The following is a 21,448-nucleotide window of genomic DNA, read 5'->3' as shown; positions in this document are numbered from 1 at the left end:
CCAGGGCATGTATTTCGGTTTGTAAATAAATGCTCTAGTGTCCCTTGGTCTTCTCTCCTCCGCTTCAATAAATACACACAAGAGGTCACCAGGTCTCCATGAGTGATTTGAGTTGCCCTGATTGGGAGTGGCATTGGCTATCAATTGTCCATAAGGCACAGATTGGATTAGGGGAAATTTGCACCCCTGTATGAAATGCACCCCGTATAAGGTGCGGCAAAACACTCATGCCACCAATTAGATTCCAGACGTGAGGGAATTACCGGCACGTCACTTTACCAGCGCAGTTATTCCACCAAAGTATGAGAGCATGGCACATCGGCCCACAACCCTGCTTGGAGCATCAGAACCGGTGGACCAGCGTGAGCACATTAATCGTGGTTTGTCAGGATTCCGACGAGGAAACTGGAAGGGGCTGACAACTGAAACAGTATATTATGCCTGTTCATATCATTGCCAGCAGCTTAAGCCCCAATTTTGCACTGCTTTGCCACTCTTCCATGCCATGATTGGGTGTAACAGTGTCAGCCTTCTGTGGATGAGGCAATAAATCAACACGACACATGGAAGGCATTTTCAGCCGTGACACCTGTGTTCTGTAATCTATCAACAAATCCACAGGTAGTCCCAGACAATGATGGGGAGGAAATTGAATGATTTGTTGGACTTTTGTACAGCCGCACTGAGTAGTCAATGAAGCATGTCAAACACTTTTTACCCAAAGCTCCATGACCATAGAAAATATCCCTTCTAGCCAGGCTGCACTTTGAACACATCAAGAGATCCACCTTCCAAGCAGGATATATCTGGGGCCAAACTCTGTTGACCAGTTCAATCCCTCCAAGCCCAGCTGACTGAGAATGGAATTGTTAGATGACAGATGGACACCATTGTGGTCCACCCTACCTGAGGCTTCAATGTCATGTCATGAACTGATTCACTGTGGATGTTACATCGGCTGCAGGGGTTTGTGCAAGTGCTATGGGGGTAAGCCTTCAACGTATAGCTCTCCGTTATTGTGCTGGGAACTGTCACCATTAGGAGTAAATGTGTAATGTCACACAAGCATTTTGACAATAATTGTGTTTTTCAAAGATTGTGGGCCAGTTGGTCCAATTTTCATTGGTCTTCACAACCTTGTTGCAAACTCACCTGCTCCACTGCTTTAGCATTAGCTTGCCTTTCACCAAGCTCAGATGTGCTTGGGGCCAGCCCTGTGATTATATGCTCGTTATTACTTCCACCACCGAAGATGAAGGAGGTTACGTTTTCACCCATCTATTTGTTTGTCTGTGTGCAGGACATCTCAAAAAGTTGTGGACAGATCTGGATGAAATTTTGTGGACAGGTTGGGTGTGTGTGACGAGGACGAACCGATTAGATTTTCCTGAAGATCTGGATCCGGATCCGACTGCTAGAATTTTTTAAAGCAATTCTTCACCATTGAGAGAGAGGGCAAAAAACGATATATAGCACATCTCAAAAAGTTGTGCACGGATTTGGATGAAACTTGTTGGACAAGGATGAATAGATTCGATTTTGGTGAAGATCTGAATCTGGATCTGGATATGAGAATTATTTAATTTTTAAAGTGATTCTGCACCAGAGAGATAGGGCCAAAAACAATATACAGTATAGCATATTTCAAAAATGGATTGAGACCGATATGTTCTCATGGATCAGGCATTGCATGACGGAGGTATGCGCTCTCCTGAATGCCCTTCTCGTTTGTTTTGTGGTTGGGTCGGGTAGGGCTACAAAAACCTTTACATGCTGTATATATTTATCCTTGAATGTTTTCAGTACATTAATCTCATACAGTCCAACAAGAGTGTTATGATAATTAGTATCTTCCAATATTGTGTACAAAACAGTCATGATAGTATTACATCACATAATGTCAAACTTTTGTTGAGAAACTGCATGTGTCAGAATACTTTCATGACCACATGATGTAAAAAGGTGTTTAATGCACAAGAAGTAAATTTTGCAATATTTTACGATAAAGCAATGTACTATTTTTATCTTCTGAAACATTCATTTAAGTTTTGATAAAGTCAAACATTGTTAGACTTAATAGGCTGTTCACCAGGATTTCAAGTCTCAACATCATGCCAAAATGGCACTATTTTTGAAATCGTAATATTTTTTAGGGTAGGATCCAAAGTGTGTCATGCCTTTATATGATTCTACATTTCATAAAATACTTATATACCGTATTTTCCAGTGTATTAACCACAGCCGTGTATTAACCGCACCCTTTCTTCACCCTTCACAGAAATGAATATATTGCTCATTTTATTTCTGATCTCGATCTAAATACGTTTGCACATTAACTTTGTACGGAACAAAGTGACGACAGTATCAACACGCTTACTCTCATGTCTGCTTAATTTCGTATAACAATCTTATTCTCATTTTCAAGAAGTTGAAGAGAGAGGATACCAAGAAGTTTATATTTTTCTTTCTTATTTTTAATATCATGAAGATAATTTTTTTTAACACCAAAAAGGAAGAAAAGGGATTCATACCGGTATCATATATATTGTGACGAATTCGAGCCCGCCGGCGTCCGATCGGCCGCGTAACTCCAATCACAACCGCGTCACCCACCGGATGGATAAGTCAGTCGTGACCCTCCAGGAAATACCACCAGGAACCAGTCACAGGTGGGGGTTTAACCTCACCACAGCCCAGTCCGCATTCTACCCGCACGAAATAGGGTGAATCGCCGAATGTCGATATACCTAAGTACCCGCGCGGGTAACCTACCGAGGGGCTGCACGTCGGCCTGGGACACGAACCGCTTAAGCGGTCCGTTCCGTACTACAGTGATAACCGAGCGGTGTTATCGCCGACCTCGACGGATCCGATTCTCTTTAACGGGCGTTCAAAACCCAGTACTCATTCAACGATGCAAGATGGCTTTTCAAAAGGGAAATAGGACACGACGAACGGGGTACATTGCACACAAGGACATTTATTCACTATACCGCACAACACAAGCAAGGGCAGTCATGCAATATACAAGAAACAAATAGAATGCAAAAGCAATACGACCGACTCTAATTATTATTTACAAGCACAGTCACTTACACAGGTTTTAACACGGCACCACAGCATGCATACCAAAACAAAAGAAAACCCCCCTCACAGGCAAGGGGGTAGACGGGGTCCGTAGACCTTTATGGTCGTGGGCCGTGGATGACCGAAAAGGCCCACGAGACCGTGCAGGTTAACTGCCCCCTGTTTAGTGGTCAAGTCCCTCTCCCACGACCGTCAGCGTGGTCGCGCCTGATTCCGGGCCTCCCCCTCCCACTCGGCCGGCGAACCCTCTCCGGCACCCCTCGTCCGGACGCGCAGGTCCACCACACAGCCGGCTCTGCTGCGCCTTTCGACCATGTCTCCACCAACTGGCCGCTCACAGGGCCACGAGGGCAGGAACCAAAAGAGAAGAGAGAAGAGGTGAGCCTCGAGCATGAACCAAGAAGAAGCTTAATGGATCACAGGGCGAGAGCATGAACCAAGAAGAGAGGCGGAGCGAAGCCCCAAGGGGTGACCAGCGCCACGAGACCAAGAACGAGAGAACTGCGAGCCTCGTGCGCGTCCGCCCTTTATAACGCGAGGCTCCGCCCTTTGCCCCACCCCACTTCTGGCTCCACCTCCCTTTGAGAAGCTTCCCAAAAAGGGGCGTTCCTCACTCCCGACCGCCTCACGCCGTGAATCCACAAATCGGGAGCGAGCTGCCCCACCCCATTCCTTCACACCAAGCGTGGGGGATTCAGGCGGAAGAAAAATCCGTGCATTCATCGAGGCACTTCCTTGTTGTTTCCCTCCTTGCGTTCTCGACGGTTTCCAATGCGGAAACCGTCGTAGCGTGGTCCGTGGAGGATGGCGTTTGTAAGCGGGCGTAGTGGCGAAGATGGTGGTGGTTGTTGTGGTGGCGATTGTAGCATGGTTGGCGTTGTGGAATAGTTGGTGGTGGCGGTTGTTTGTGTGGAGGTTTGTTGCGTGCTTGGCGTTGTGACGTACTTGGTGGCGGTTGCTGTTTGCGTGGTTCATAATAATGATAGATAAAGAAAAACGGCTATCTCAAAGAGTCACACCCCGGTGAACACGAACAAATCCCTCTAAACAACGGTGGGGAAACCTATCTGCACATAAACTTACTGGGATAACTGATCTCAGGAACCTTTATGATGTATTGCGAATTTCCACAGCCGTAACACTACCCCCTCCCCTTTTTACAGACTCGTCCCGAGTCGTCAAATTTTCGTGTGCCATCATGTGTAAGTTTTCCCCTAGTACGATTTACCTTTGGATCCCTGAGTGCGACATTCAGTGTATTCGTGTCCCCAAAATAAATAACCAACGGGCTGAGTAACTTACTAAACAAACCCACTCATACAGACGACTTAAATAAATTGCCGGCGCTAAGACAAACATGCAGGGGGCAAGCAACTCATTTACATGTTACAACTTATCCTTAACTTATAAATTTTACACTAAACCATGGCCCAAGATCTGTGGACACTGTGGGAAAGAACAAAAGTCACAAGCAGTGAGCCAGGCTGCTCAAGCGCAGTCCAAGGCCTCCCCCTTTGAAATGAACGCAGTGAACACAAGCGGTGCACGGGCCGCCAGTGCAGTCCCGTGATGCGGCTGCCTACAGGGCAGTCCCTGCAGTACGCGCGATGATCCTGGCGTGCATGGCAATGAACTGGGGGGCAAATGCAAAAAAGGGCAGCAGGCATGGGATCATGGCATAGGCAAGCAGGCAAGGCATGGCAAGGCAAGACAAGGCCGTTGTAGCAAAACGGGCCGGCATGGGGAAGTGGCCGGCACAGGCTTCGTGGCAAACAGCCAGCAGACAATCCGACCGGCACAGGCCTTGCGGCAACAGCCAGCAGATGAAGTGGCCGGCACAGGCCTCGTAGCCATCAGCCAGCAGACGATCCGACCGGCACAGGCCTTGTAGCAAACAGCCAGCAGATGAAGTTGGCCAGCCTTTGCCTTGAAATGGAGGTTGGTGGAGGGAGTACGGTGGGGCTGGCCACTCGGAAGGCGGGCTCGGACCTACCCTACGGTCTCCCTCACAACCTATCACCTTTGCCTGTCTCTGTCCATACCCACTCCCTTAATTTGCAAAAACCAATTTAGCCCAAACTTATTTTTTGTTTTATTTTATTTTTACTTCCCTCACTATAATCCGTCTCCTAACCCCCTTTATCGTCTCTGTTCGGCTAACCTATCCTGTCCTAGCTGACTCCCAACCCCTACGTTCCCTTCCTGGAGGGGAATAAATGAGAGCTAGCGTCCTGTGCCACGCCCAATCTAAGCCTCAGAATGGCCTCCTCAGATTTCAGCGATCTCAACCCAAGGTGGGTCCAGCGGCCCACAATGAGAGCGAAGGGATGGATGGTGCAGAGGGGTACACTTCCTAATCTACCCTAACAATTAACTTTTAACTACCCCGTGGCTTTCTAAAGCGCCTCTCGCTTAAACTATCGGTTCTATCAACCCAGATTCCCGTCCTCCTGTGTTGGTGTCCTCACAATTTCGGGCCTCGCCCTCCAATTTTCCTCCCGTGCCCTCACACGGTTTCATGGCTGGGACGCGTGGCTCCCTTGGCAGGAACTACCCTCTGCTGACTCTCAAACAATGGCACCCCCGGGCACTACAACTGTCTCTGAGCCTACCAGCTCCCTAAAACTGGGGAGTGCCCTCTCTGGCGACTCCCCCTCCATGCCCACGTGGCGTGTTGGTGCCCCGGGTCCCTTTCCGAGGGTCGCCCATGCCCAGTACACTGCCCTGTGGCATATGGCGCCCCGGGCCCCGCATCATGCGGGTCACCCGTGCCCACTACGCTATCCCGCCCCCCCATGGGCCCTTGGCCTACCGCGGCCGACTTGCCCGGTGCCCGGGGTACCCAGTCAGCGATACTCACCATCGCAGCCACGCTCCCAGCCCGTCAACAGGGCTCCTGCACCCCTCCAAATGGGTATCGAGCCTACATTCCCACCAACAGCAAAACGACCTCCATTTTTCAATTTCGCTAACCCACTAACTCACATTACTCTGACCCCAGGGTCCCTTGGGTGGGAATCACTCCTCCCCCCAATCACTCGTCGCACCATACATTCCACATTCACTCCATACACACAGACCCGCTGGCCTCACTCACTCATCAAGTTTCATTTACACTCTTCTTCTCACACATTCCATCGCTGACCACTGCCATTCTGCTCACTAAATCCCCTCATCTACCTCGTGCTCCCTCGTCATCCCTTAAACTACAGCACCTTCCATTTAACACTATGTAGCTGAGCTAAGTCCCCACTACACACTCAGAGTCTGTCAGTGTCTCCAAATATTATTTCCCATCTCCCATCCAAAATCTCACTGCATCCCTCTACTTAATCCATTCCACGGGCCCCGTGAGGACTTATCCCTGCCCCATGGAGCCGGTATAACTAAGCTAACCCTTCCCCCTAACTCGTGGTGTCCTGTGCCCAGGCAAGAGGGTCTTCCACCCCTGCCCAGGGAATCCTGTTCACCCGAAGCGAGGCTTGCTTTTTTTTTTTTCTTATGCGCACACCAGCGCTGCAACTCGCAACTTGCGCTCTTTCCCTGTGACGTCATGGCAGCTGTTCGTGCACCTCGTCCCTTCTCGGACGGTACCATCTGGCAGGGATCTCCCCTCCTGCCGGATTCCAACCATATGTGCAGCCATGACGTCACCCTGCGCATTAAAAAAAAAACAAGCCTCGCATTTCGAGGGGTTCCCCACACGAACACATGTGCTCTGCCCGTCGGAGCTTCACACACACGCTCACGTGGAGAACCCATCCGGTCCAAATCCAGATCCAGCCTACCTTCTGTCCATCCGCGGGATCGGCTAATCCACCGCTGGCGTTTACGGACCGGGCTTCACTCCCGCAGGCGCGCACGTGGCGGCCTCGTGCGTTGCACAGCACGGACCCCGCACTCGCTGCCGTGCAAACCCGGCAAGGTCCCCAATGCAGCTACGGCCGTTACCGGCCTTTGTCCACTGTCAGGCTCCGTCGTTGTCGCACCCTTGCGCACACACTACCCTGTGCCACGAGGCTCACACACCTCGAGATGACATTCGGACATGCAGTTGCATGTTCGCGCATGCCAGCCGCCACCTCCCTTTCATACAGCGACCTCACACACACGGTCTCTCTCGCACACGGCCGTTCACTCACACATGCCATCTCACTCAGCGTGCTGGGAGGCACGCACTTCGGCTCACTCGCAACCTCGCACACCATATTACTCACACACGCTGTTCTTCTAACACACAGTCTTTCACCCACGCTATGCACGCTTTGCAGCACACATTTCGCCTCACTCCTGAACAGACACACAGGAACATTCACAATGAGGAATCGCGTCACCACAAAGGTTCCCGGGGCCTTCAAACCCCCAAGCTCAGTGTGCACCCGTCCACAGCACTCGCTCCCTCTACCTCGCAAAGCTCGACCAGACCCACCTGGTCGAGATCAGTTTCAAGGGAGCATAGAGTCTCCCTCAATTCCTGAAGGAAGCTATCCCGCTGCTTGCACCGGGTCACGACACATCCCCCGAGCTCGCCCTCATCGTCCTCCACTAACTCTGTGTGTGTGTGCTCGTTTTTCACCCCGTCTTTATCGTGTTGTCTCTCCTCTATTTTGTTTATCTCCCGTGTCTCTGGCAATACTTCTATTTCCTTCTTTGTCTCTGTTATTTCCATAGTCTCCATTTTTATTTGTGTCTCCTTTATCAGGGTTTGCCCTAATTGTTCTTTCATCCGACGAGTGGTGTCAATCAAGTCCTGCACCACTAACATTACTCCTTGTGGTGCTGTCACACATCCCACATTATTGTGCTGTTCTACTTCCTGGCTCCTTTTGAGTTGTTCTTCTTCTCTGAGCTTTTTGAGTTGTTCGTTCTCTTCCCGGAGTTTTTCGATCTCCGTGGACTCAAATGTTGCCCTCTCCTTGAGTTGGTTAACTTCAACCGCGTTTTCTTTGTGTTTTCTATCCCACAGTCTCTCATGTTCTTCATTCTCCAATCTCATAGTTTCCTTCATTTTTGTTGATCTCCCTTTCCTGTTTCATTCGTTCTTCTGTCACTATCTCCTTATACTCCAACCTTGTTTTTTCCTTTTGTTGTTGTTTCAAATTCATACTCTTTTTGCTTTTTATTCCACTGTCTCTCTTGTTCCTCATTCTGCAATCTCGTTGTTTCCTTCAATTGTCTGATTTCCTTCTCTGTCTCGTTCCTTGTTCTTTGTGTTTTCTATTCCACTTTCTTTCTTGTTCCTCATTCTGCAATCTCGTTGTTTCCTTCAATTGACTGATTTTTCTCCTGTCTCATTCCTTGTTCTTTGTGTTTTCGATTCCACAGTCTCTCTTGTTCCTCATTCTGCAATCTCGTTATTTCCTTCAATTGGCTGATTTCCTTCTCCTGTCTCATTCCTTGTTCTTTCAGTACTCTTTCTTGTTCCTCATTCTTTAATCTGGCCTTCGCTTCCAGCTGTTTGATCTGTTCAGTGTGGTTCCTTAACGTTTCATTCTCTGTTCTCTTTCTTTCCTCTCTCAACATCCTCAGTTCGTTTTGTAATCCCGTTTCTTTGTTTTGGTGTTTCAGTAACTCAGAAGCTTTTTTTTCTAATTCCGTCCTCATCTCCACACACTCCAACCTTGCTTTGGCTTCTAACTGTTCGATTTGCTCAGTGTGGTCCCTCAACGTTTCATTCTCTGTTTCCGTTCTTTCCTCTTTCAATGTCCTCAGCTCGTCTTGTAATTCCCTCTCTTTGGTTTTGTGTTCCAGTAACTCAAAAGTTTTTTTTTTCCATTTTTCTTCTCTCTGTCTCTGTTCCTCCTGACTCATTTCATCCCTTTTCTTTCTCATCTCATCCCTTTTTTTGCTCATCTCCACATACTCCAACCTTGCCTTTCCCTTTCGGTGTTCCTGATATTCCTGTTCTCTTTTTACCTTCTCTTCCTTCATCCTTGCTTTTTCCTTTTGTTGTTCCTGATATTCCTGTTCTCTTTTTACCTTCTCTTCCAGGCTTTTTCTGTCCCGATTGCCTCTTCCTACCTCTTCCTTGAGTTGCTTTACTTCCAAATTGTGTTTCCGTTTTTCCTCTTCCAGCTCCCGAATTAGTTTCTTTGCATTGCTCAATTGTTGTGACTCCGTACGCACGTAATCCTCATGAGCCCTGTCTACGCGCCGCCGTACCTCGTCCAATTTAAAGGCAAACAAATGCAATTGCGCCATACAGTCATCACCATTCCTCCACCGCTCCGAGTCCTTCGACACTTGTGTCTCAAGCATGCCAATGCATGCGCCGGCCTCCTGCCTGGTACCGTCGACATTACGGGGGCTGAACGCGCCGAGGCTGTGTGCATGAGGGCTGCGACAAATGGACGACGCCATTTTGCCACGCGGCGTGTTTGCGCTTGGGTGCTCGAATCCGTGGACATCGGCTTGTCACGAGCCGCATTCGGGCCTTTGACACTTTTCCTCTCGTCCAGGAAGCATCACCAAGTACTCTGGTCCTGTTTGCATGCTGTCCGTGTCTTGTCTGCATGTTATCCAAGATTTATCTCGTTAGGGTCCAATTCGAAACCCGTAATCCGTAGCTCCCTAGTTAAGAACGGGTTATAGATTAATTATAACATTGTCGTGAATGCTTTGCTTATGTCGTATTCCCCGATGTGTCCTGTCTGCCAATAAATCCGTCCGATTAGTTTTTTTTATTTTTTATTTAAAAACGGGTTATGGACTGTGATTAACATCACCGTCTGAAACCATAACAATTGGTGTCCGGAGTGGGGCGAGAATCCCTCAGTCACCGATCCTCAACACTGGTGTTCAGGGGTCAAATGAGAATCCATCCACCCCCATAAATTAGCAGGACACCGATTCAACAACATCTGGTGTCGTTCGCACCTCGAACATTGGTTACGAGAGGCGCGGGAAAAAAAATGATGCTCGCAAATTCCAAATTTGCTTTGCTTTTATTTTGAGCGGATTGGGTGAAAAACTTCGAAATTATAAAGAAAAATGGAGTCGCAAAATGGCGGCGCGGCTACACCTCAGCGCGACACGAAGTGGGAGTGGGTTGCTATAAATAGCGCAACGAACCGCACAGCACGAAGAAAACATTCCCGCCCACCGGTTCAAACCACGTGGTCACGGCATGCATAATGGCAAACAAAGCAGGACGACAAAGCGTACATTGACGAGCTTCATGCACGATTGGCGGATGCCTGGGAACATGTGGTGAGAATTATATTGAGGCGGTACAAATTAAATTGGACGAGGCATTGCGGCACGCAGACGAGGTTTGGGAAAATTATGTGCACGGGGAGTCACAAGAATTGGCCGATGCACAGGAACGAATTCGGTGGCTGGAAAATGACTTGGCCAACACAGGCGAGGAACTACGTGGAGAAATGATGAAAGTAGAGTGGTTTACTCATAGGTTGGAACATGAGAAGAGCGAACTGAACAAAGGAATAGAGGAGGAGCAAATTAGTAACTACCGGGATAGGGAGAGCTAAGAGGAAGAATGGAAATAAAGCTGGAAAAGGAAAAACGGAAACACGATTTGGAATTGAGACAACTGAAGAAAGAGGAAAGATCGGGCAATCTGATAAGAGAAAGCCTGGAACGGGAGATAAAAAGAGGAGAGAAAAATCTGGAGAAAAGGAAGGAAGAATTGTTGGAAAAGTCAGAACAGCTTTGGAAATCGGAGTGCAGGGGAAATGAACTGGCAAGTCAACTAGAAACTAGCGAAGGATACGGTAAGAGAATGGACGAAAGGAGGGAGGAAGCATGCGAAAGAGGTGCGGAGATGAGAGAGGAATTATGGGAAGAAGCGAAGAGGAAACAAAAAGAACATGAATTGGAAATTGACCAACTAAAGGAGAGAGCAAGGTTGGAGTACGCGGAGATTGGAAAACTCCGGAAAAATAATGAACAACGAAAAAGGCTCGGAGAGGAAGAACGACTCAAATGGAAAGGAAAATGGAGCCAGGAAGTAGAACAGCACAATAATGTGGGATGTGTGACATCACCACAGGGAGTAATGTTAGTGGTGCGGAACTCGATTGACATCACTCGTCCGATGAAACCACAATTAGAGCAAATACTGGTGAAGGAGACATTGAGGGAGCATACGGGGTTGTTGACGAATGAAACACATTTTGAGCAGGTCCAGAATGTGGAGCTGACAGCCGCAGAGGAGTGTGGCAAACCGATGATGAGCAACCTGCTGGAGAGAAGTGACCGGACCGAGGTGACTCCGGAACGAAGCAGGTACGTGGGCACATGCATACATGGTGCGGACGATGAGCTTAAGGTGGGAATTGAATTTTATGTTAATGAAGAGACTCTGTCCGATGGGGTGCACGTATGAGTGACCCCTGAATGTGTGTGTGGAGTGCCTGTGAATGAATGCGGTGAGTCCACAGTCCAGGTAAAGCACCGGTGTGTGCTGCCAAGGCGAAATGTGTGTGGGTACTCACGTGGCAGTCGATAATTTAGCCCTGGAGTGCGAGGCAGTTGGTCAGTACGCAGGCAAGGTTGAATGTGTGGAAGGTCAACACATAGCCTTGGAATGTGTGGGAGTCCTGAGCGTGGAATGAGTGGTGACGTAGGAAATAGGTTAGAGGTGCAAGGGGAAATATAAATGCCACCAGGACAGAACTTAACACAGGGGACAGAAACCATAATGGACAGCTCTGCATGGGTTCTTACAGAGTTGGAGGTGCTGCATCCAGGAGCAGTTTTAAATTGGATTTTAGAAATCCAATTTAGAAATTGGATTTTAATTTCTCCATCAGCCTCACAGGAACTTTGTGGTGGAGTGCAGATGAGTAGCAAGTGGCACTGGCATGTGGTGCTTGGTCTTCAAACCTTTCTGAGCACACGAGGGGTTTGGCTAGCTGAGTGGAGTTTATCTGTCTTCAGGGAGTTATGGAGAAGAGGGGGAGGCCGCTTCTCCGATTGGGGTTTGCCTGATTTCCGTGAACGCTGGAGAAGAGGGGGAGGCCATTCCCCCGATCGGGGTTTGCCTGATTTCGGCGAACCCTGGAGAAGAGGGAGGGGCGCTCCCCCGATTGGGGTTTACCTGACTTCCGCGAACCCTGGAGAGAAGGAGGGGGTGGACCACAGCCCCAACTGAGACGTGACCCCTTTGAGCCGTGGCGGAAAGGCGGCGGGGTCATGTAATGGGTAATGAGGGATTCGTTCCCTCACTCCCCTTGCAATGAGCCAAATAAGCAGGCCATATTGGGATGTAAGAAATTTTGATTTGAAATTATATCGAGAGTGATTGCAAATTGAGACTGACAGAAGGGATAAGAGCGGTACGAGTGGATTTTGGTGATTATTAAAGAAAAAAAAAGTAGTGGAGACATCACAGGCAGTGTTAAATACACCTGAAATGAATGGATGACAAGGGGTGGCTTGTTTGACGAAGGATTGAAATGCCTGGTTAGAACCATGCAGAGGTTCATGAGGCTGGTGAAGAGATTTTGATGTTTTGTTTAAATTGTTGGAAATAAATGATTCTGGCAGTATGGAGGAGGCCAGCGGACGACGGACATAGTGACAAATTGATTGGGGTTTGATAAAAAAAAAGTGTATCAGTTGAATTTGATGACCAAGTGGGATCCGAGGGACTGGTGTGTTTTTGTTTTCACATAAAAGTGAAAGGTGTTGGATGGTGTTGTGGACTGGGTGTGTGGCACAGTGGAATGAATGACTAAAGTGTTTTGGCAAATGGTGTGATTGTGCGAATGAGGAGAGTGAGTGCGAACAACGTACCCTGTCGGTAGGAGTCTCCTAACCAAGTTAGTGTAGGTTAGGGGGACTTAGAGGATTTGACATGGATTCTGGCTGCTGTTCCATTGTGCAGGCGGACTGCGAGGGGTAGGTGCAGGCCAAGGTATGGGGGTACTGGCTGGGAGTGTGACATGGTATTGGAAGTTGGTGAGTCGGGAAATAGGGAACCAGAGCTTTGGGGGTTCCTGGCAGATGAAGGCTGTCAGAGGTGCCAGGAGAGCACGGTAGGGTTTAGTGCCAGGAGAGCACGGTAGGTTTAGTGCCAGGAGAGCACGGTAGGTTTAGTGCCAGGAGAGCACGGTAGGTTTAGTGCCAGGAGAGCACGGTAGGTTTAGTGCCAGGAGAGCACGGTAGGTTTAGTGCCAGGAGAGCACGGTAGGTTTAGTGCCAGGAGAGCACGGTAGGTTTAGTGCCAGGAGAGCACGGTAGGTTTAGTGCCAGGAGAGCACGGTAGGTTTAGTGCCGGGAGAGCACGGTAGGTTTAGTGCCGGGAGAGCACGGTAGGTTTAGTGCCGGGAGAGCACGGTAGGTTTAGTGCCGGGAGAGCACTGTAGTTTAGTGCCAGGAGAGCACGGTCGGTTTAGTGCCAGGAGAGCACAGTATAGGTGCTATGAGAGCACATTATGGGGGCTAGAGAGAGCCACCCCTTAGTTAGGAGCACCAGAAGCATGCTAAGGTGAACCCTGAGGTCACTAGGTGTCCTCCACCCCCGATTGGAAGCAGGCAAAGAGGCCTAGTAGTAGTCACAGCCCCCAGCCAGCGAGTTATGCCTGGCACCACCAAATGGAAAAAGACAAATAAGGGCCTTGCCCAGGTTTAATAGAATGGAACGGTGTGCCAGGTCGGGAAAAATGGGTCATTGGGATCATTCTAGCCATAGCAGGGTTTGTTGCATTGTCTGGAGCTAAAAATAAATGGTTAGGTTCGATGGACTCTCCTCCGCACCATTCATGTGTGACACCTGGTACGAGTAGTGTTGATGGGAAAATGTTAGCAAGGGCCAGGCTAGGCCACCCTCTCCAAGTGCCAGAGAGGCCACCAGTATGTCATGAGCACACATCCACGAAGATAACGTTGAGTAAGAAACACACCATCCTGTCTGTAAAAGAAAAAAAAAAAAAAAGAAAAAAAAAAAAAAAGAACAACCAAAACAAGTCAGACAAGGCAGGTTAAGGGTACACTCCATCTCACCTGGTCTGAGGTCATCACACCTACTTACGTCCTCAAGAACACCTCCAAACTGCATTTGCTACCATCGATATCACTGTGCCACCATTGCTGTGTCACCTGCTGTCCAATGCAGGGCTTGTTGCCTGCTGCTGCTTGTGAGTAGACCATATGGGCGAAGATTCATGCCATTTTGTGGGCCATTGCGGCCGAAGATTCATGCCATTTTGTGGGCTCAGTGGGCCGAAGAACTCTTTGTGAGATTCGGCCACTGGGCCGACTGAAATCACCTGGTGAGAGGCCAATAAGGCCACGAAGTGAGAAAACCCTCAGGGGTGAATGGACAATACTGCCAGGAGGGGGCATGAAGGAGCGAATACGTGAAAGAACTTTGAACCTTTGAATGTTCTGCTTCGATGCAAATATTGGTGTTAAAAGTAAAATTGAATGCCCTCCTGTTCAAATCCATAATTAGAACGTTAAGTATTGTGCATAGAGTGTGAATTTGTTTGTTAGATTAGTGATCCGACACACTAGGATAGGGACATGCCAATCTTACTGTGACACTTTGGTTTTGGAGTTAAGTGCTTCCCATGTTGTGGGTTAGAGTAAATGGGAGATCTGTGCTGTACGTTAGACAGGGCCATTGCCGTGGTCTGCCCCAGATGGAGGTAGTGCTGCGGAAATGGCCCTTAGTGTGTTATTAAATATAGGATTAGCCCAGATCCCCCCCCCCCATTAAATGCATGTTTAGCCAGGTTGTTCGGTAAATGGACGTTACATGTGTGTCGGGAGATGTAAGAGGCTGTTCATTGTTCGTACATTGGTGGTGGACAGAGAGGTTCTTCTTCTTCCTTCCTCTCTCTCGGGACAATAGTCCCTGCCCAGCGCTCTGAGGGGGAGTGGCCTAGAGAAGGAAGGGAAACGGCAGTCGGCCGAGAGGCGAGATGGAAACTGAGCGCGCCGAGTCTGCCATATGGCAGTAAGAGAAACTGCCTGCGTGCGGAGTCTGCCATTTTGGCAGTGGGAGAGGCTGCCTGCACGTCGAGTCTGCCATTTTGGCAGTGGGAGAGGCTGCCTGCACGTCGAGTCGGGCAATCGACTTTGTGGAGGGGGTTTAGGCCGGCTGTTCCTCCTCGGCCAAGGACCCAGCCTGCGGAGCCCAACAACTCGATTTGGCCTTGTCTGGTGAACAGGCCAGGCCTGTATTTGTATGCTGGACCTTGTGAAGGGCCAGCTGGAGCACATGTGGACCTTCTGCTCTGGTACCGTCAACCTTACGGGGGCTGAACGCGCCGAGGCTGTGTGCATGAGGGCTGCGACAAATGGACGACGCCATTTTGCCACGCGGCGTGTTTGAGCTTGGGTGCTCGAATCCGTGGATATCGGCTTGTCACGAGCCACATTCGGGCCTTTGACACTTTTCCTCTCGTCCATGAAGCATCACCAAGTAATCTGTGTCCTGTCTGCATGCTGTCCGTGTCTTGTCTGCATCTTGTCCAAGGTTTATCTCGTCAGGGTCCCCTTCGAAACCCGTAATCCGTAGCTCCCTCGTTAAGAACGGGTTATAGATTAATTATAACATTGTCGTGAATGCTTTGCTTTTGTCGTGCTCCCCGATGTGTCCCCAATAAATCTGGCTGATTCGTATGAAGTTGCCCCTTTGAATTAATTCATGCCGCACCGAGGTAAGATCTGCTCGATTTGGATACAAAAACTAAAATGGTTACAGAGTGGCAGAATTTGCGCGGTCTCTGACAAAACCAGTCTGTAACCGGGGTCGATTCCCCCAACTGTTAAGGTCCAGGTGTACGTTGGTATCGCGATTCGAGGCGCGTGACCCGAGGCCTGTGCCGAACCAGCCGGCGTTATAACCCCGGAGACAGCGGTGGTTAAGTGACGCCGAATATGTAACATTTGGCTGTCGAGAGTAGGGTGCGAGTCCCGCCACCGCAGGATCCTTAACAATATCATGGAGACAAAATTCCAATGTGTACATCAAATAGAAAGTTGGGAGATAGAAGTGGTTTGTGGGGGGGGGGGGAGAGGGGGTTTCAGACCAGTGTAAACAAAGAGCATCCAAGGAGAGAGGGAGATCAAAAATTGCACCATGTTTGCTTGTGTGATAAATAAATGGTCCTATAGAGATCAAATAAGGGAGATCTGATTTTGCACCATCAGTCAAAGTGGGCCTTGAATAATCAGATAACCCACAAACGGAGTGTTTCAAAGAATGTCCATTTTGCCATTCCCTTGCTCCAATCATTCTCTATACACACAGCACAATTTTTTTTACTTTTTCTCGATTACAAACGATACAATTAGGTCAGAACAGTCAAGTGAGTTTAAAGCAACCTTTCATAGTCTTGCCCTCATCAAAGTGAAAAGAAAACAAAGAGGAAGTGAGGGATGAAGATTATGAGGAAAAGGACAAAGCAACTTGGATACAAGGTTATGTATCGAGAGTGATGAGCAGCTCACCGCCTCAATATCCTGGGTTTTGTGTGCAATTTCATGATCCTTGGCACGCATCTCATCTCTCTGTTTGTCCACCACCTCCTTGAGACGAAGCATCACATCGCGTTCTTTTTCTCCCACACCTGACACAGGCAATTTGTTTGTGGCTCACAGATTCTTCAATACCAAAAGAGATATGTATTTAGTTACTAAACCATACAAATCCTCATTTTTAAAAGTGTCTTAACCTCCCAATAATTGCTCATCATTTATGTGAACAAGTATCACAACTACGTTGAGAAACGGTGTTGGATAAGATTATCCACTGTTTCAGGCAAACTCATTCATCTCAGGGGATTACAAGGCAGCACACCAATCTACAACTTCAATGGAAACCCCATCTAAGCACAAAGCTCATGATATTGGGATCCCAGATAAGAATTCCAAATGCTGTTGATTCATCCATTGCTTACAAATACCCGGTTATAATTCACGTAAAATCACAAAAATGACTCCAAATGTCTCTGCCTTCCATCTACAAGCTCCCATCTGAGCCTTCGATCACTTGTTTAAAAAAAAAATACTCAAAAAAAACCCCCAAAACTTATTGCCACAAAGATATAAACTGATAACTGATGTTTTTACTTCGAGTCATACCAAAGATTAAAAAATATTATGTGCTGCTTCCCTGCTTGACCTTCAGCATTCAGATGGTTAAGAGTATAGGCAATCCCCATAGTTTGGCAATAATGGGGAGGAGGAAATTCTTCCTTTGGAAATGCCCCACTGAGTGCAGTGAGAAAAAGCGGTGCCATTGTTGTGAAGTTGCTGGTACCCAGAGTACCCCAGGAAATTATGGCATCCCCCCCCCCCCCCAAGTTCAGTGTGTGTGTTTGTCTGGCCTAATAGTCTTGTGCTGCGTCACAAATATTTGTCTGTATGCCCACGTGTGCGTTTATAGCAACTACACTACCAAGCCTTAGATCATGTTTTTTTAAATGCATAAAGCAGCACAAGAGAGGCTCTCAGCCTTCAAAAAAAAAAAAAAAATCACCATACCCATCAACAAAGAAAGAATCAGAACCAAACCCAAACCAGTTTTTAAGGGTTAAATAAACCCAACATTCTCACCTTCAGTCTGTGTGTCATGGTTTTCTTCCGATGGCTGGGCACCTTGGTGAAGTTGCAGCGAAACCTGCAGCCTACTTGCCTCTTGCTCAGTCTGTGCCAACGATTCCAAAAGTTCAGTTTCCCTCTCCTGCCAGGTCCTTTCAGTTGCTTCCAACTCCTGCCAAGATAAAAAAAAAATTTGGAACACAGTCAAGGCTCATGGAAGAGCTAGTGCACTGAAGGGGGACGTAACAGGACAAAAAGGAATAGCAGAGAGGTTGGGGGGACACCAACAGCAAAGTTGAAGGCCAAGACAGAGGGAGACTTGGAGAAACAATGGGTGTGGGGAAGAATGGGGGGCAGGAGAGAACACATGGGGTGGACAAGATGGATAAAGAAGGATGCTCCAAGGAGAGAAAACTGGAAATTTGGAAGGAGATGGGATTGGGGTGGGTTAACGAGGGTAGAAGAGATCATGGCTTTTGATTGGGGACGATCTGAGATGGTGGTGAACAGCTGCCTTGAAGACCTGGAGGGAAGAATGAAATGTGGTTATTATTATTTCGTATGCAGCACGTGGCTGCTAGTTGCATCATTTCTCAGAGCGCAGCTGTGCTGTTGATGCAGCGCCCTGTTTTCAGTAAGATGGTACTTATTTTGCCAACCTCGAAAGGATGACAGTCCAAGTCAAACAACCTGGTGTTATGTAACGGCACGATAGGGACTCAAACTCAAGCCAATAGGATCTCAAGGAGAGGATATTGGGACCATACCCTGTTCAGGGCGTTTGTGCTGCTTAAGCAGTCTCCTTGGCTATTAGGCACAATCCTGGATGGGTCACCACTCCGCCACAGTATACCAGCATGCTGGCATTCATTTTGACAACCTCGAAAGGATGACAGTCTGAGTCAAACAACCTGGTGTTAAGTAACCGCACGACAGGGGCTCAAACTCAAGACAATAGGATCTTAAGGCAGCCACCTTAACTGTTGAGCCAACATCAAGCTTGACGTTCAGCATTAAAGAGGATAGAGAATGAGCAAATAATCGTGCACACTCCGAGGCAAAAAATAAAAAGATAAAGAGAGAAGTTAATTTTTAAACATTTTTTGTCATAACTATTTTATCATATATTAAAAAAAAAACACAAAACACCAGAACATGCAAAATAACTGTACACGTCAGTATGGAATATCTTGTCCCTTAACTTTCTTTAAATAATCAAATTTTTTGATCAAACTTTCAGAAAGCTTTTTGTACAGAGAAATGTCAATATTGTTCCATTCATGTTTGACAGCTTCCCAAAGTTGATCAGAATTTGTAAATTTCCTTCCAATAAGTTTGTGCTGAATATAGGCCCAAAGATTCTCAATGGGGGTTCAAATCAGGACTCTGACCAGGCCAGAGCATAAGTTTCAGGGACTTTTTCTCCAACCACTTTTTGGTGGCCTTTGCAGTATAGGTAAGGGCATTATTTTGTTGAAAAATGACTTCTTTGCTTTTCTCTCCAGGAAATAACTTTTGGAGGCTGGGAAGTAATCCTTTCTCTAATATTTTCTGGTATTGCTTGGCAGTAATTGAGTGTTCACACCTTATTAGCTCACCAACACCAGCAGACGACAATGCACCCCGGACCATGATTCCACCTCCTCCATGCACTCAGGGCTGAATCTCTCACCAGATCTGTGATGGAAAGGTTCTGGGGCATCACTGCAAAGCTCAAATCTTGATTCATCACTCCACAGAACTCTCTGAAAGCAGTCTGAATTACAGGTCCCATATTCAGCCAAAAAGTGAAATCTGTTCGGAACGTTTTTTGATAACAGAGGCTTCTTAGCACATCCTCTTGAGGCAAAACCAGCATCAGTCAACCTTCTTGTGATGGTCCTTCTGGAAACAGTCTTGTTTTCTGCAGTTTTGAACTCTGATAGTTTTCGCAGATTTTTCTTTCTTTCCTGGAGAACTAAGAATTTCAGTCACCTGTCATCTTTACTTGTAGTGGCTCTTGGCCTGCCAGATCCCTTCTTCTTTGCAGTAGAACGAATTTTTTGGAACTATAGACCTATTCTCTTTATGGTAGGCAGAGAAATAGGAATTTTCTCCTTCTTCAAGAGTTTGTGGATTTCAGAATGTCTTGCCCACTTGACGAAGATGAGCAATTCGATTTTTAATATCCCTATCAGCATGGGACTTCTTTCTTTGGAGGCACTTCTAAATTGAAACACAAAAAACATGACCAACATGAGCTGTACAAATCATAAAATAGAGAAATTTAGGCACTACATATACACTAAACAGTCACAAAACATGACAATACCCAAAAAAATCTAGGTTATAAAGGGTTGCATTGCAGATCTTTAAAAGTATACAGTACTTCAAACAGTAAAAAACAAAATTTGATACAACTCAATCCAATCTTATCTTCATTTTTTTATGTCTAAAATTTTCTATTTTAAATTCTATTTTGTCTCACTTGAGATATTGGCCTTTAAAGATGAAAGGAGAAAATACGGAAATTTTGTAATTTTCATTTTTTTGAGAACAAAACTTCTCAAAACAAGAATTTTTTCATAAAACAGCTGTAAACTGCATAGAGGATTTTAACTACTGTAATACAAGTAATTAATTTAAACTGGAATATGTACTGTGCATCTATGGCTCCAAATTTGAAGGAAAAAAAAAACAGCTTAGCTGATGTTACCACAGTTTGCCAACTATATACAACTATATATTGCCATGTTACCACAGGTTTTGATGGGCCTAATAGCCTCCTCCTGCATGGAAGTTCCATGTAATGGAACTTGTATTTTTTTAATGAATAGACAATGAACTAACACATGGTACATGGGATTTGAACCCTGGGTTCCCTGCATCATATGGCTATGGGTATGGATGGGAACATGATCAGACTAGCCCAAAATGCAATGTTTAATAAATCATGAGATTTAATTAATTCGGATTAACAAGAAATTAATGTTGGAATTGTGTTTGTAACATCTGCACAGTTTCACCTGCACGCTTCCAAATTAACTCGTGCATTATGAACAAGAAAAAGAGCAATCAGAGATTCCAGACCCTTGCCAGGACTTTTGAGTGGTGCATTTTTATAGGTTTGAAGGTAAATCCAATATGGCTGCCAAACCATGTGACCTATGATATCATATATGTGAATCTATTGTTCCTCATGGACAGGCGGTCATACATGTGAAGTTTCGCCTCAATTTGTTCACACTTCAGAGTAGAAGATTCTTGAAGGATGTTTTTTTAAAAACACAATATACCTGCTGAATCATGTGATCGATGACATCATGAATTATATTTCTGTGGACAATTTTATCCCTAAATGACACTCAAAAATTTTCATACTGATCGGATGTGGCATTCTACATATGCAATTATGACGTCATAACGAGGGCACCTATGACATTATTGAAAAAAAAAATCACACATTTCCCATGAGTATTTGCGATGTGCCAAGTTTCAATTTTTAACCTCCGCCATCTTCGAAGATGGATGGAGGTTACTGTTTTCACACCTTTCTGTTTGTTTGTTTGTTTGTTTGTTTGTTTGTTTGTTTGTTTATGAACAGTATTACGGAAAAACTCCTCGACGGATTTCGACAAAACTTGGTGGGGGGTTAGGTATGATCCAAGGATCATGCCATTAAATTTTGGACTTGGTTTTGTTAGGGTTAGCGCAGAACGCAATGTTACCCCCCCCCCCCAAAAAAAAGAGAAATTTTTTTTTTTTGCATTTCTACATGTTTTAAGTGATTTCCAACCCCCCCCAAAAAAAATTGTTACCCCCCCCCCAAAAAATTGTTAGAGAAAATTTTTTTTTTTTTTTTGCA

General features: G+C 46.7%; 1 protein-coding gene across 3 annotated transcripts in view; it reads right to left on the bottom strand.

The window, feature by feature from the left end:
* The window catches only part of LOC147028459 (RILP-like protein 1), an 86,883-nt gene that overhangs the window by 49,608 nt on the left and 15,827 nt on the right, over window positions 1-21,448 (bottom strand). For all 3 annotated transcript variants that reach the window (XM_085878872.1, XM_085878873.1, XM_085878874.1), the window contains exons 2-3: window positions 17,620-17,776; window positions 16,513-16,631 (exon numbers count right to left, since the gene is read on the bottom strand). In XM_085878872.1, coding sequence (XP_085734998.1) covers window positions 16,513-16,631; window positions 17,620-17,776 — 276 coding nt within the window. The remainder of the gene's footprint in view (window positions 1-16,512; window positions 16,632-17,619; window positions 17,777-21,448) is intronic.

The sequence above is a fragment of the Eptatretus burgeri genome, chromosome 4 (assembly GCF_056783735.1).
Source record: "Eptatretus burgeri isolate ZD-2024b chromosome 4, Ebu_testis_v1, whole genome shotgun sequence".
Classification (NCBI taxonomy): domain Eukaryota; kingdom Metazoa; phylum Chordata; class Myxini; order Myxiniformes; family Myxinidae; genus Eptatretus; species Eptatretus burgeri.
Note: the sequence above shows the minus strand (reverse complement) of the source record. Positions and strands in the feature narration are given on the sequence as shown.